General features: G+C 47.9%; 1 protein-coding gene across 3 annotated transcripts in view; it reads left to right on the top strand.

Annotated features, from left to right (window-relative positions):
* The window catches only part of KIF13A (kinesin family member 13A), a 201,365-nt gene that overhangs the window by 156,833 nt on the left and 31,650 nt on the right, over window positions 1-12,882 (top strand). For all 3 annotated transcript variants that reach the window (XM_040967711.1, XM_040967710.1, XM_040967709.1), the window contains exons 17-23: window positions 2,118-2,331; window positions 5,634-5,796; window positions 7,552-7,692; window positions 8,385-8,534; window positions 10,035-10,196; window positions 10,746-10,919; window positions 11,770-11,921. In XM_040967711.1, the coding sequence (XP_040823645.1) occupies window positions 2,118-2,331; window positions 5,634-5,796; window positions 7,552-7,692; window positions 8,385-8,534; window positions 10,035-10,196; window positions 10,746-10,919; window positions 11,770-11,921 (1,156 nt within the window). The remainder of the gene's footprint in view (window positions 1-2,117; window positions 2,332-5,633; window positions 5,797-7,551; window positions 7,693-8,384; window positions 8,535-10,034; window positions 10,197-10,745; window positions 10,920-11,769; window positions 11,922-12,882) is intronic.

Raw genomic sequence — 12,882 nt, 5'->3', positions numbered from 1 at the left:
TCAACAGGCAGAAGATCTTTGTCTCTGTCCTTTTCTTCTCTCTGTAAATCTGCCTTTCCAAATAAAAATAAATCTTAAAGACAAATTCTTGAAATTCCCTCCAAAAAGTTCACTCTTTCTCTTATTCTCATCATAAGTTATAGAACTGTTATCAGATGTTCTGTGCTTCCCAGTGCATACAGATGGTTGTTACATTAGTCAGCTTGTTCTTACTTTAACTACCAACCAGGAGCTTCCGAGGAAGGAAGAAGGCTTGTCTCAGCTCCCTGTTTTGGAGGTTCCCAGTCTGTGATGGGACGTGTGCGGAGAGGGAGGTCATTTGGATCAGACACAGAAGGACACGTTCACCCTCTCTGTCCGGGTGCCTCCCTCTGTAAAGCCAGCTGGACTCACAGTGGACTCCACCCCAGCAACCCAACACACATCAATAACTTCCCACAGACTCCAGCCTGAGACGTCACAGTGGCTCACACCTCTTCACCCTTCATCCAGCCACCTTAAAGTGCACCCATGAACCTTTGCCATGAGACTGTGGGGTTGAATTGTCAGCTGGAGTTTGAGTAGTCAAATCCTGTTCAAATCATGATAGTTACTCTGCAACGTCTGCCTTCATATAAGGTTTTTGTTGTTGTTATTTAATTCATTTTTCCATCAGCTTTTAGTTGGTTTTTCCGTTTTTAGTTGAATTTTCTTAATTCAAAACCTGGCTCAGTCGTTCGTGTTTTGTCATGTTTGAGTCATCTTAGGGCAGTTGCTTATCCCTGCTAAACCCCAACATCTGTATCTTTAAAATCAGAATCATATCCACCCTTAGGTTTGTGGCAAAGCTTTTGTGATATGATGCATGCAGATGGCCTACCTACCTAAAGAGTAGCCGTTAGCTGTCAGAGTCATTGTTTCCATTGTGATTGTCGCTTTTATTAATTAAATAACTCACCTATCCTGTTCATAGTTTGTGCATTTAAAAAATGCTTCTCTTTGTTCTATATTATTTAAAATTTTTAAAGCTAACATATTATCTTTTTCTTTTACAGCTCATATAGGAAAATTGACCGATTTATATGCTTATTTCACAAACTGATAATGTATTGTGGAGAAGTCAGTCTCTTGCTCTCATCAGTTAGTGTAAAAAGTTCCTCCTTAGTCGTTTGAATCTTTTGCTTTTTTTTTTTCCCTAGAAATCAAAGCTGATATGTAGCCACAGGTAGCGGGCAAGTGTGCAACTGCAAGGAGGAAAGAACATCCCAGGCTGAGATATTCAGGAAAGAATATTTGAGAGTGTGTCTCCTCTCAGTCCCACCTGCTCAGGATTGGCTGTGATGGTGACATTCTTGTGCCACCACCTAGATCGTCACAGCTTGCCCGTGGCCCGCTTGCTCGGGGGCGTCCGTAACGTTCTCAGTGTGTGTGGCTGTGCCTCACTCTTTCCCCACAGCACCCAGCATTCCTGGGCTATGGCTCTTCCCAGTGTGTCAGCTCGTTAGAGTTAGGTTCCACCTGCACCACAGCCACGGCTGATAATCCCAGTGTCTTCACTGGCTATCTGTATCTATTCACCCACTGCTACAATAAGGTACCCAGAGCCCATATCTGTTGTTTTTGCCAAGTGTGAGATAAACTCAGTCAATATTTTTTTAAAGTTTCCATCTCAGAGAAATTTGAGAGTATAAGTTTTGTGGTGAAAGTCTATCACCAGAACTGATAATAATTAGGCACAGAAACTAAACAACATGAAAGTGAGACTGTACATACTTTTTTATCTGTGGGGTCACCTTAGATTTCATGGAGCTTTTCTTCTCTATGGGTAGGACCACATAAACTTCTCAACCTTCTGTCGGTGGTAGACTGATGATCTATCTAAATATTAGCAGAGCTCATCAAGTTGAGGAAACTAACATGGTGAATGAGAAGAGTATCTGCACACAGGCTTTTTTTTTTTTTAATGTTCATAAGGAGGAAGTTGAGGGGTGTCCTCTGACAAGGCCCCCCGGCCTCTCCTTCCAGCTGCACGGGTACGCTTGCATCTGTGGCAGGTGCTGCTGGCTCTCACTGGGAGAGGCCCCCGACCAGTTTTGCCACACTGAAGATACCTTGCCTTTGTCTTCTTGGCTCACCAGACCCAGTTCAAAATGTGGTTCAGGTCCTGGAGAAGCAATACCTAGAAGAAAAGAGGAGCGCCCTGGAGGAACAGCGGCTCATGTATGAACGGGAGCTACAGCGCCTCCGCCAGCAGCTCTCGCCCGAGAGGCAGCCACAGAGCAGCGGCCCCGACCGCCTGGCCTACAGCAGCCAGACGGCCCAGCAGCAGGTGACGCAGTGGGCAGAGGAGAGGTGAGAACACACATTTGGGGTCCCGGGGACGGGGTCTGGGGGTGCCCGCTGAGCCTGCTGCAGGTGCGGGGCTAGACTTCTCACAGGTGGAAACCACAGTCTCATGTCTGGTTTGTTGGCCGTTGGATTTTTCTTGAGAAGACACTGTCCCTGCTAAGCCCGGTAGCCATGGTTTTAGCTGTTAAACGAATCCAACCACCACCTCCCACCCCTGCTGTACCAACCTTCAGTAGAAATCCTTTGGAAGATTCAGGCTGTTAGGTGTTGAAATATTTCTTTAACACTGGAGTTTTGTTCCTTATTTTTTTTAATTTCTTTGATGTTTAACAAAACATCAGTATAAAGAAATCTATCCAGTATGAATTTTCAACGTTTATGACTTTATATCAGAACACTCAAGGGAGGTGGGGCTGAGAAAACTGTGATAATAGCAATGACAAGCACCAAAGTAAAAGCAGTGACTTCTGCCAACTTCTGTTGTGTTCTTAACACTCCCCAGATCTGTGTGCCATAGGACCTGTCGGGCCATCAGCTCAAGTAGCCTGCCGTGATTACCCACTTAGTGAGTCAGGATGCCACAGTTCAAACTCTGGTCTGTCTGTACTCCCCTTCAACGCCGCCATGTTATAATAACTGAACAGTTAGCATAGCACTTGTAATCCCATACCAGCCACTTGGTGCTTCATCTGCCATCCTCTCCCCTTCACACCATGCTTTGCACACAAGGAAATTGAGGCTGAAAAGTGAGATGCTCACCCAAGGTGAGTGAGCGTGGAGGGGTCACAGCTACGGTGAGCCACTGGTGTGTGTCTCCCACTAGCAGTGAGAGGCTTAACTTGAGCCCCATGACGGATGATCCTTAAATGGAAAAGGGGAGTCCTTCCCTGCACGCAAAGGCACTTGTGTATGCTGTATCCAGAGAGTTGGTTGCCCTTTCCCCTGCGACCGGATGCTGAAGCTGGGAGATGAGCCGTGCTTTTGTGCCCAGCAGAAGCACACCGAAGTTCTCATGTGGTTCTTTTCCTCAAGAGCCACATTTCTCGCATCTCCTGTGAGCTGGTGGCTTGACTCTTGGCATTAGCTATCTCCTGAAAGTAATTGGTGTAATATACCCACTGGCATGCTTTCGAGTTATCAAGGAATGTAAAAGCCAAATGTGAACATATCTGATATTGAGAAGGTGGGTTGCCTTTAATTTGGTGTAATTCCAGTTAAATGTGGCTTTTTAAATATTTTTCACTCTTTAATTCTAGATAATTTTTGGAACTTGAAACTGTTTAAAAAAGTAGAACAAGATATTTGAGAAATGTCATTCAAACAGACAAGTATGGGCACAACATTGATTTAATCAGAGTTTCTGCTGGCTGAAATTAAGACATCTTAATTATACGTGGTTCTGTAAGGAGCCAGAACTCAATGTCGGTAAATGTTGATGAGTTGTGAACTAACAACAGTCTCATATCTATGCAAATCGGGACTGGGAGTCAGGTGTATTTAAGAGCTAGTGGGTGTTATCAAGAAAGCCACAGATGTAGTTTATTCTCTCTGTACAGTGACAATAGAAACAAGGTAGAAATAACATGCGCAACTAAGTCATACTACTAAATTACGGCTTTGTTCAACAACAGGAAGTGTTACGGTAATGTTTATTTGTTGTGTAACTCCTCCCCATGGAAAATAAGTTCCTAAGGCAGGATCCGTTTCACTCACATTCTCCCTCGTGGCTCGGAGCATGTAGGCATAGGTGAGGGACTCGGCCAAGGCGCCTGTATGCACAAAGCGTGTGATTATGTTGATGTGACAAACAAGCATGCCACTGCCAAATAAGCCAAGTGCACCGTAAGCACAGTGGCTGTACAGCATGGGACCCCAGTCTTTCAGTGAAAAAAATGTCAGAAAAGGATGAATTTCAGCTGAGTTTGAAAAGTGTCATTTGACCAGGCAGAGAGGAACTGCAGGGCGCTGTGGATGGGCGCCCGACAGCGGTGAGGAAGTGAAGTTTTGTATGCGAGTGAGGAGAACTGCTGTTTTTAATCTAGGAAGTGGTTTATATGGGAGAAGGGAGTTCAAAACAACTAGATAGTCAGGCCTGCGTAGGGTGTATCCTGTGGAACAGAGCTCCTGCAACAAGGTTTTGAACCAAGGAGTAGCCCAAGGAAGGCAAGAAGGATTCTAAGACCCCGCACGGGAGACAGAGGGACCTGGAGAGTCAGGGGGAGAAGAGACATAAACCAGACATGATGAAAAGGAGGAAGGGAGGGACTTAATGGGCTCGTTCGAAGGAGGACACTACAAGGTTTGCGAGGAGCAGGGGCAGCTGTCAAAAAGGGGAGAATGCAGTCCCAGGAAAGTGGTGACACCATCCAAGAACACCATCCTCTCTGCCCTCACCTGCTCCTGGCATGAGCCTGTGTTATCGCTAAGGTGATGGGTAAGGAGGATGGGTGTGGATGTTGTGAACTCATCGTTTTCCTGGGAAGTCAGGGTGGAGGGTGTGTACTTGGGGGAGTAGAGAAGCTACACCTAAGGCGTAGGGCAGCTGCAGAGCCAGTGTGACACCTACAAGCACCTTTTCTTTCAGGCACTCAGGATTTTCTCAGTATTCAAAGAGGAGTCACGCACTTGGTCAGGAACCAAGTATTCTTGACAAGTAAAACAAGGAAATGAGCCCAAGAGCCCAACCGGACATAGAGACATGAGTCCAATAATGATAAAAAAATATATAAATGCAAAGTGACAACCACAACAAATTCTGTGGAGGTAGAGGACTTGAGTCAGGGAGAACAGAGAGCGGGCTTGGAGCAGATCAGCTGCTGGAGCTTTGTTTCAAATGCTGTCGTGTGGAGCTGGGAAAAAGCACTGCTGGTACTGCAGAGGGCCCTTGCAGTGCGTGACCTCTCCCGGCTGAGGAAGTCACGCCAGACACTTCCTTTCCCTAAATCCAGGTCTCTCTCACCTGCCGATCCCCGCACCCACCCTCCTGCAGCACACAGAGGTCGTGGCCATCACTGCCCTTCCTTGAAGGGCCCCCCATGCTGTTTTAGTGCATCCTCATATCAAATCTTCCTACTTTCCAAATGCTGTGCAGTGTGAGAGCTGGTGTTTAGTTGCTCTCCAGTCGTGATTCTCCGCAGGGAGCCCATCTGTAGGCAAAGGGGAAGGACCAGAGATGACCTGGGAAAGCAGGATGAAAAATCCGGCCTGATGGGGATGTTCTGCCACTGTCTGAGCGGCTGCTCATTTAGCAGCAGGATCACTGGCGATCTCTTAGATGTCCTTGTTCCTTTTCCGCACCACCCCAGGGATGAACTCTTCCGGCAGAGCCTGGCTAAGCTGCGAGAACAGCTGGTTAAAGCTAATACTTTGGTGAGGGAAGCAAACTTCTTAGCTGAGGAAATGAGCAAACTCACTGACTACCAAGTGACTCTTCAGATCCCTGCTGCAAACCTCAGTGCCAACAGGAAGGTAAGAGAGTCCTTGGTGAAAATGAGCCCAAGGGGGCTAGTGTTGTGGCATAGTGGACTAAGTGGACACCTGGGACGCCAGCATCCCATTTCAGAGCACCCATTCAGCGCTCGCTACTCTGCTTGCTAAGGTTCTTAGGCAGGCAACAGAAGATGGCACTAATATTTGGCCTCCAGTGCCCATATGGGAGCACCAAATGGAGTTCCAGGGCCCTGGCATTAGCCTGGCCCAGCCCCAGCCCTGACTGCTGCAGTCACCGGAGGAGAAAAACAAAACCACTGCCAACTCCTCCTTCCTCCTGCTGCCTCCCCTCTCCCCTCTCCCTCCCCTCTCCCCTCCCTCCCCTCTCCCCTCTCCCTCCCCTCTCCTCTCTCCCTCCATTCTCCCCTCTCCCTCCTCTCCCCCCCTCCCTCCATTCTCCCCTCTCCCTCCCCTCTCCCCTCTCCCTCTCCCTCCTTTCTCCTCCTCCCTCCCCTCTCCCTCCCCTCTCCCTCTCCCTCCTTTCTCCTCCTCCCTCCCCTCTCCCCTCTCCCTCCATTCTCCCCTCCCTCCCCTCTCCCCTCTCCCCTCTCCCTCCCCTCCCTCCCCTCTCCCTCCCCTCTCCCCCTCTCCCCCTCTCCCCTCTCCCCTCTCCCCTGTCCCTCCATTCTCCCCTCTCCCTCCCCTCTCCCCTCTCCCTCCCCTCTCCCTCTCCCTCCATTCTCCCCTCCCCTCTCCCTCTCCCTCGCCCTCTTTTTCTCTTCTTCCCTCTCTGCCTCTTTTCCTTCTCTCCCATCCCTTCCCCCCTGCCTTTTAAATACATAAATCTTTTTTTAAGATTTATTTTTTTTAATTTTTATTGGAAAGGCAGATATACAGAGAGGAGAGACAGAGAGGAAGATCTTCCATCCGATGATTCACTCCCCAAGTGAGCGCAACGGGCCGATGCTATGCCAGTCCGAAGCCAGGAGCCTCTTCCAGGTCTCCCACGCGGGTGCAGGTTCCCAAAGCTTTGGGCCGTCCTCGACTGCTTTCCCGGGCCACAAGCAGGGAGCTGGAAGGGAAGCGGGGCTGCTGGGATAGAACCGGTGCCCATATGGGATCCTGGGCGTGCAAGGCGAGGAGGACCTTAACCACTGCGCCATCACGCCGGGCCCTAAATCTTTAAAAAAAAAATGAGAGTAGAAGTGCAGTGGTAGACTTCAGACAAAAAAAAAATCCAGGAAGAGATCACAATATGAAACCAACAGAACTCTCCTTTTAAAATTTTCTTGGGTAATGCTATTTAAACAATGCCCTTGGGCCCGGCGCTGTGGCCTAGAGGCTAAAGTCCTCGCCTTGAACATGCCAGGATCTCATATGGGCACCAGTTCTAATCTCAGCAGCCCCACTTCCCATCCAGCTCCCTCTTGTGGCCTGAGAAAGCAGTCAAGGATGGCCCAAAGCCTTGGGACCCTGCACCCGGGTGTGATGCCTGGAAGAGGCTCCTAGCTCCTGGCTTCGGATCAGTTCAGCTCCAGCCACTGTGGCCACTTGGGGAGTGAACCAGTGGACAAAAGATCCATGTGTCTCTCCTTTTCTGTCTTTCCAATAAAAATTAATAAATCTTTATTTTTTAAAAAAAAGTCCTAGGCAGTTTTCCCACCCAGCCTTGCAGCCGTTTGTCCCGTGGCCAGGTTGCTTCCAGGTCATGTCTGAGAGCTCCGGAAAGCATTGGCCAGGAGACAGCAGGTTGGTGACAGCGGCTCAGTGTGTCGGTCTCTCCCCACTTTGCAGAGAGGTGCGATCGTGAGCGAGCCAGCGATTCAAGTGAGGAGGAAAGGAAAGAGCACCCAGATCTGGACCATCGAAAAGCTGGAGAATAAATTAATCGACATGAGAGACCTGTATCAAGAATGGAAGGAGAGGGTTCCTGAGGTAAAAATAAGTAAATAAATAGAGGCAGCTCGTAAAAGGGTCAGGTTATGCTGAAAGCAGAGAACGTGAGCGCACACACACAGACACACACACACACACGCACGCAGGCGGCTTTGGCCCTCTGCCTTGGGGCAGCAGAGTGCAGGTGGTCTTCAGCGGAGTGGAGGCTGGCGGAGTTGGATGGGTGACATAACATGATCCCACACAGATGGACGCTAAGTGAGAGCATACTGCACCCTGCTACTCGGCTTCATCCTTGCTAGTTCTTAAGCAGAGTGAAGTCAAGGGGCGCCGTCTTGTCAGCGTGGAAAAATCAGTTTGGCTGGCGCCAGCGTGAATTTTGCACTCGTCAGCACGTGCTCCCACAGCCGGATCTCTGATCACGGATAGTGATCGCCCAGAGTGTCTGGGTGTGCCTGACCCGCTTTTCACACGGAGGGAGCAGAACCAAAGACAACAGAGGAGCCGAGGGCAGACGGATCGGGGAGGAGGCACGTGGAGCGACCGGCAGGTGTCACTCAGTCCTCCAACAGGCCCCTCCTCTGTTGGACTTCATTATAACATTGTAACATGATGCTGCATTTCTCGTTTACTTGGATAAATGCTGCTTTTAAAAAATTTTTAATACTAATAATGAATAATATGATTTCAGTTGATTTTTTTTTTCCTACTATCCCGTCCCTACCTCCCAGGCAAAGAGACTGTACGGGAAGCGAGGCGACCCTTTCTATGAAGCCCAGGAGAACCACAACCTAATCGGGGTGGCCAACGTGTTCCTGGAATGCCTCTTCTGTGATGTGAAGCTCCAGTATGCAGTCCCCATCATCAGCCAGCAGGGGGAGGTGAGAGCAGCCCAGCTGCCACATGGTGAAGATGCTCCAGGGTCTGGGACAGTCAGCTTCAGCGAAAGCTGTGTTCTTAAAGTAGATTCAGGCACAGGGGCAGCTGGGTCTGCGTTCTTTTTTCTCTACTAACACATGATGTTAGTAGAAATAACCAGAATCAATTCATGGTCTTAAAAGATTAGCGCAGTGCATTTTAGGTTTGTGCCTCCCAAGTTCCTGTTTTAATCGAATGGAGCACGCTTTGGGAAGCAGGTTTAAGTCTGTCTGCTGTATTCATTTCTCTGTCTCAAGATAATCCCAGCCTTTCTGATACATTTCTTCTTGGCCCCAACTGATAGAACTTGGAAGAATATTTAAGGAACCCATTATGACACACACATATCTTTCAAACTCATTCCCGTTGCTGATGTATACTGACTATACGGGACTAAGATATTTCTGGAAATATCCACGTTCGTATATTCCTTTTTAATCTCATCTATTTTGTCAATTAATGGTTTCAGTTTTAATTCCATTTCCTTCAGTAGCATAAAACTTGAACTTATTTCTGGTGATATTTTTTTAAGATTTTTTACATTTTTTATTGGAAAGGCAGATTTACAGAGAGAAGGAGTGACCTCAAATGCTGGAGCTGAGATGTTATGAAGGCAGGAACCAGGAGTTGTGTCACACACAGGTGTATGAGGCCAGGTGTTTAAGCAGATGACAAGGTCATGAGACATTTAACCAATGAATGCATGAATGAGTATAGACAAATACAGAAAATAGCTGGATCCAGGTGGAAAACAATAGGTGCCTCCAAACTTCTGCTGGGTTTGCAAGGTGGACATCTTAAATAGTGACTCATGGCGGAGACCCAGCTTAACACACAGCAGTTAGTTGGGTAAAGAGACTTTAGCCGATGACATTGGACAAGAAGACAAATAGGGAACCTCAAGGATATGACTGAGGATGGCTCTAGAAGGCCGAGAAGAAGGAGGCAGATGTGGCAGGACAATCACAACAGCTATGAAAGAATGGTGGGTTTCCCATTGCTGGAGGCAGCAAGGCAGAGTGCTGCTCTTCTGGTGCTGCCTCTATATCTTAGGGCTCTGTGTGGGTGGACCACAGGGTGCCTTTTTTTTTTTAAGGTTTATTTATTTTTGTTGCAAAGTCAGATATTCAGAGAGAGAGAAAGAGAAGAGAATCTTCCGTCTGATAATTCACTCCCCAAGCGGTCACAACTGCTGGAGCTGAGCTGATCCGAAGCCAGGCGTCCTAGCCTCTTCCGGGTCTCCCACACGGGTGTAGGTTCCCAAAGCTTTGGGCCGTCCTCAACTGCTTTCCCAGGCCACAGGCAGGGAGCTGGAAGGGAAGCAAGGCCTCCAGGATTAGCAATGGCGTCCATATTTGATCCCAGCAGTGCAAGGCAAGGACGTTAGCTGCTAGGCTGTCTTGCCGGGATCAGGATGCCTTTTTTTTTTTTTAATGCCAAGGTGCTGTGGTTCCTCGCCCTAGGTTGCAGGACGCCTCCACGTGGAAGTGATGCGTGTGACAGGAGCTGTTCCCGAGCGCGTGGCGGAGGATGACTCTTCGGAGAACTCCAGTGAGAGTGGGAGCCTGGAAGTCGTGGACAGCAGTGGGGAGATCACCCATCGGGTCAAGAAACTGACATGCCGGGTGAGCGGTCCCTCCCCACCAGGCACGGATGAGTCATCTTCTAGGGCAAGCCAGTGTTATAGTCTGTGAGAGCTTTGTACCCAATTGAGAAAATATTGAATTTCCTGACAACAGATACAGCGATGGGCAGTCGTATTTTCCACTGATGACAGTTGTTTGACATTTCAAAAGTATTTATTTATTTAACATGCGTGGAATGTGTGTGGCTTAGTGAATGCTGTTTTCCAAGGAAGGTTGCAGCCTGTGTCAGAAGCTCATTTGTTTAGGAAGATTTCATAAGAATGTATGTATTTGTAGCTACTTGCATTAGGAGAACCCCTTAACGAGATGGTGTCAGACATCTTCAGATGTCCAGTAGTTTAATGGCTTATGATTTGTTTATTCACTTATTTTTAAATATGATCTACCTGGTGGTAGAGCAGCAATAAAGGGCTAAATAATAAATATAAATGTGTAAATGAAAAAGTAAAGGAATAAAGTGTAGGCTAAAGTTTCCTTTATGCACGTTACACTTGTCATTTTTACTGATTTATTTCTTTTTCTCTTCAGGTAAAAATTAAAGAGGCAACTGGACTGCCCTTAAGCCTGTCAAACTTTGTCTTCTGTCAGTACACGTTCTGGGACCAGTGTGAATCTACAGTGGCCGCCCCAGTGGTGGACCCAGATGTGCCCTCGCCACAGTCCAAGGATGCCCAGTACACGGTGACCTTCTCTCACTGCAAGGTACAGACTCGGTTCCAGAGTGAGCCACGCGGGCACAGTGTAGCTGGCAGTTTGAATTCAGCCTGCGGAACAGGGGAAAGATGAAATCTGAAGCCCAGTGCTGGCAGGTTAATGACTGCTTTAATAAATCCCACTCTCAAGGCCCTTCAAGCTTTTTCTTCTCTAAAAATGCAGAAATCACACTCACTGATCATTACATCTCCTTTTTCTCAAATTCTAGAGATTGTCTTCACATAAACTACATTAGCATGTAGGTAGTGTAAGATCAAATCAGTGTGGTGCTACTGTTCCCAGATGTTAACATCCCAGAGCTGCCGCCACCCGGGAGTCCCAGGGAGCTCATGGGAGGACTGGCGTGGTTTGGGGTGACGCGCTGCCCTGCCCAGTCACCTCGGTACTCATTCCCTCAGCATCACTGCTTTGCACTTGAGAATGAGCAACCGGAGTGGGAGAGCTCAAGAACAGAGTCATGGAGATAATTATAGAAAATATAGTTCTGTGTTTCGTCCATGCCAGCAGGAAGCCAGATACAAGTGTGTCCCTCAGAATGAACCCAGAACAAGGGAATGTAGACTGAGCCCTACAGCTAGCAGGGAAGACTTCCAACAAGTTGCTTTCTTGGGTTTCCTCATTGCTAGAAAAAAGAAGTTAAATTACATCACAGTTTCCCTCCAGAACTGAATATTCTGCGCGTGTGTGTGTGTTATGAAGGGATAGATGGGTTTAAGATTGAAATCAGCTTAGAATCTTCCAAAGTAAATGTGTGTTCCATTAAAAGTTGTTAAGTCAACTCCACAGCCTCCTTTGTGTATGATTCTTGTGGCGCTTCCCTCCATCCTGCTTATCTCAGGACTACGTGGTGAACGTAACGGAGGAATTCCTGGAGTTCATTTCAGACGGAGCCCTGGCAATTGAAGTGTGGGGCCACCGATGTGCTGGAAACGGCAGCTCCATATGGGAGGTGGATTCTCTTCATGCCAAGACAAGGACATTGCAGGACAGGTTTGTGATGGGCTGTGAGCTTCAGACACGGGGCAGGCGAGCACCTGGTCAGGGCTGAGGAATACAGGCTGGGAACCTGGGTCCTGCCACCTCCTTAGTGAAAGGAGAGTGCCAGAAGGAGGTATTGGTCACCAGGGAAGATGAAGAGGGAAAGAAAAGCTGCTTTAGCAAGAGATGGGGGGGAAAATCAGCTCTGGCCTTTGGTTCACATAGTACCAAAACTTAGAGGTGCATCAGAGCCTTAACGTGAAAGCTAAGGATGTTAGAGAAGAAAGCAGGAGGATCTCGCCAGAGATAGTCCCAGGTTCTCGAGAAACCCCAGAGAGCAGAAAAGAAAACATTTCGGGTTGAGTATAATCAAAATTACAAGTCAGTGTTCATTAAAAGATGTCACCATCACTTTATGAAGGTCTATTCTATTGTAGCAACACGGGGAAAATCTGTCAGGGGTGGGAGTTTGTGGGAGGAATCCCGGTCTATACGAAATTGAACAACAAAATTCAAAATTAAAAAAAGGGAAAAAAATAAAAGCTGGCATCATGAAAATGAATAGGCAGATCATAATCTGGGCGTCAACTGGTAGCTTCTGATCAAGTGGATCCGTTGCCTCTTTGGTGACTCAGCTGACCAATCCTGGGCATTGGTCTGAGAAAATGAAGACCTAAGTCCCTAACAGCTGCATGCTGGTGACCACAGGAAACCCATACTGCAAACAACCTATGAGTTCTCCAGCAGGAGAACAAGTGAACACATGTGTGGGATCGTCCAAATGATAGAATCCTACTTACCCTTGCTCTGCGTTTGCATGTATCTCAGTAACATGCTGAGTGGAAGAAACCAGAATACAGTAGAGTCCAGGCTGCAGAATTCCACTGATGGGCAGTTCTGCCCTTGGCAAAATGCATCTCCTTACAGGGGTGGTGGGAACTGAGTGGGAAGGAGGTGAGCGGCTGTTCTGCGT

This window comes from Ochotona curzoniae, unplaced genomic scaffold (genome assembly GCF_017591425.1).
Source record: "Ochotona curzoniae isolate NIBS_2020 unplaced genomic scaffold, NIBS_Ocur_1.0 scaffold_461, whole genome shotgun sequence".
NCBI lineage: Eukaryota > Metazoa > Chordata > Mammalia > Lagomorpha > Ochotonidae > Ochotona > Ochotona curzoniae.
The sequence above is the reverse complement of the archived record's forward strand: the minus strand, read 5'-3'. Positions and strand labels throughout refer to the sequence as shown.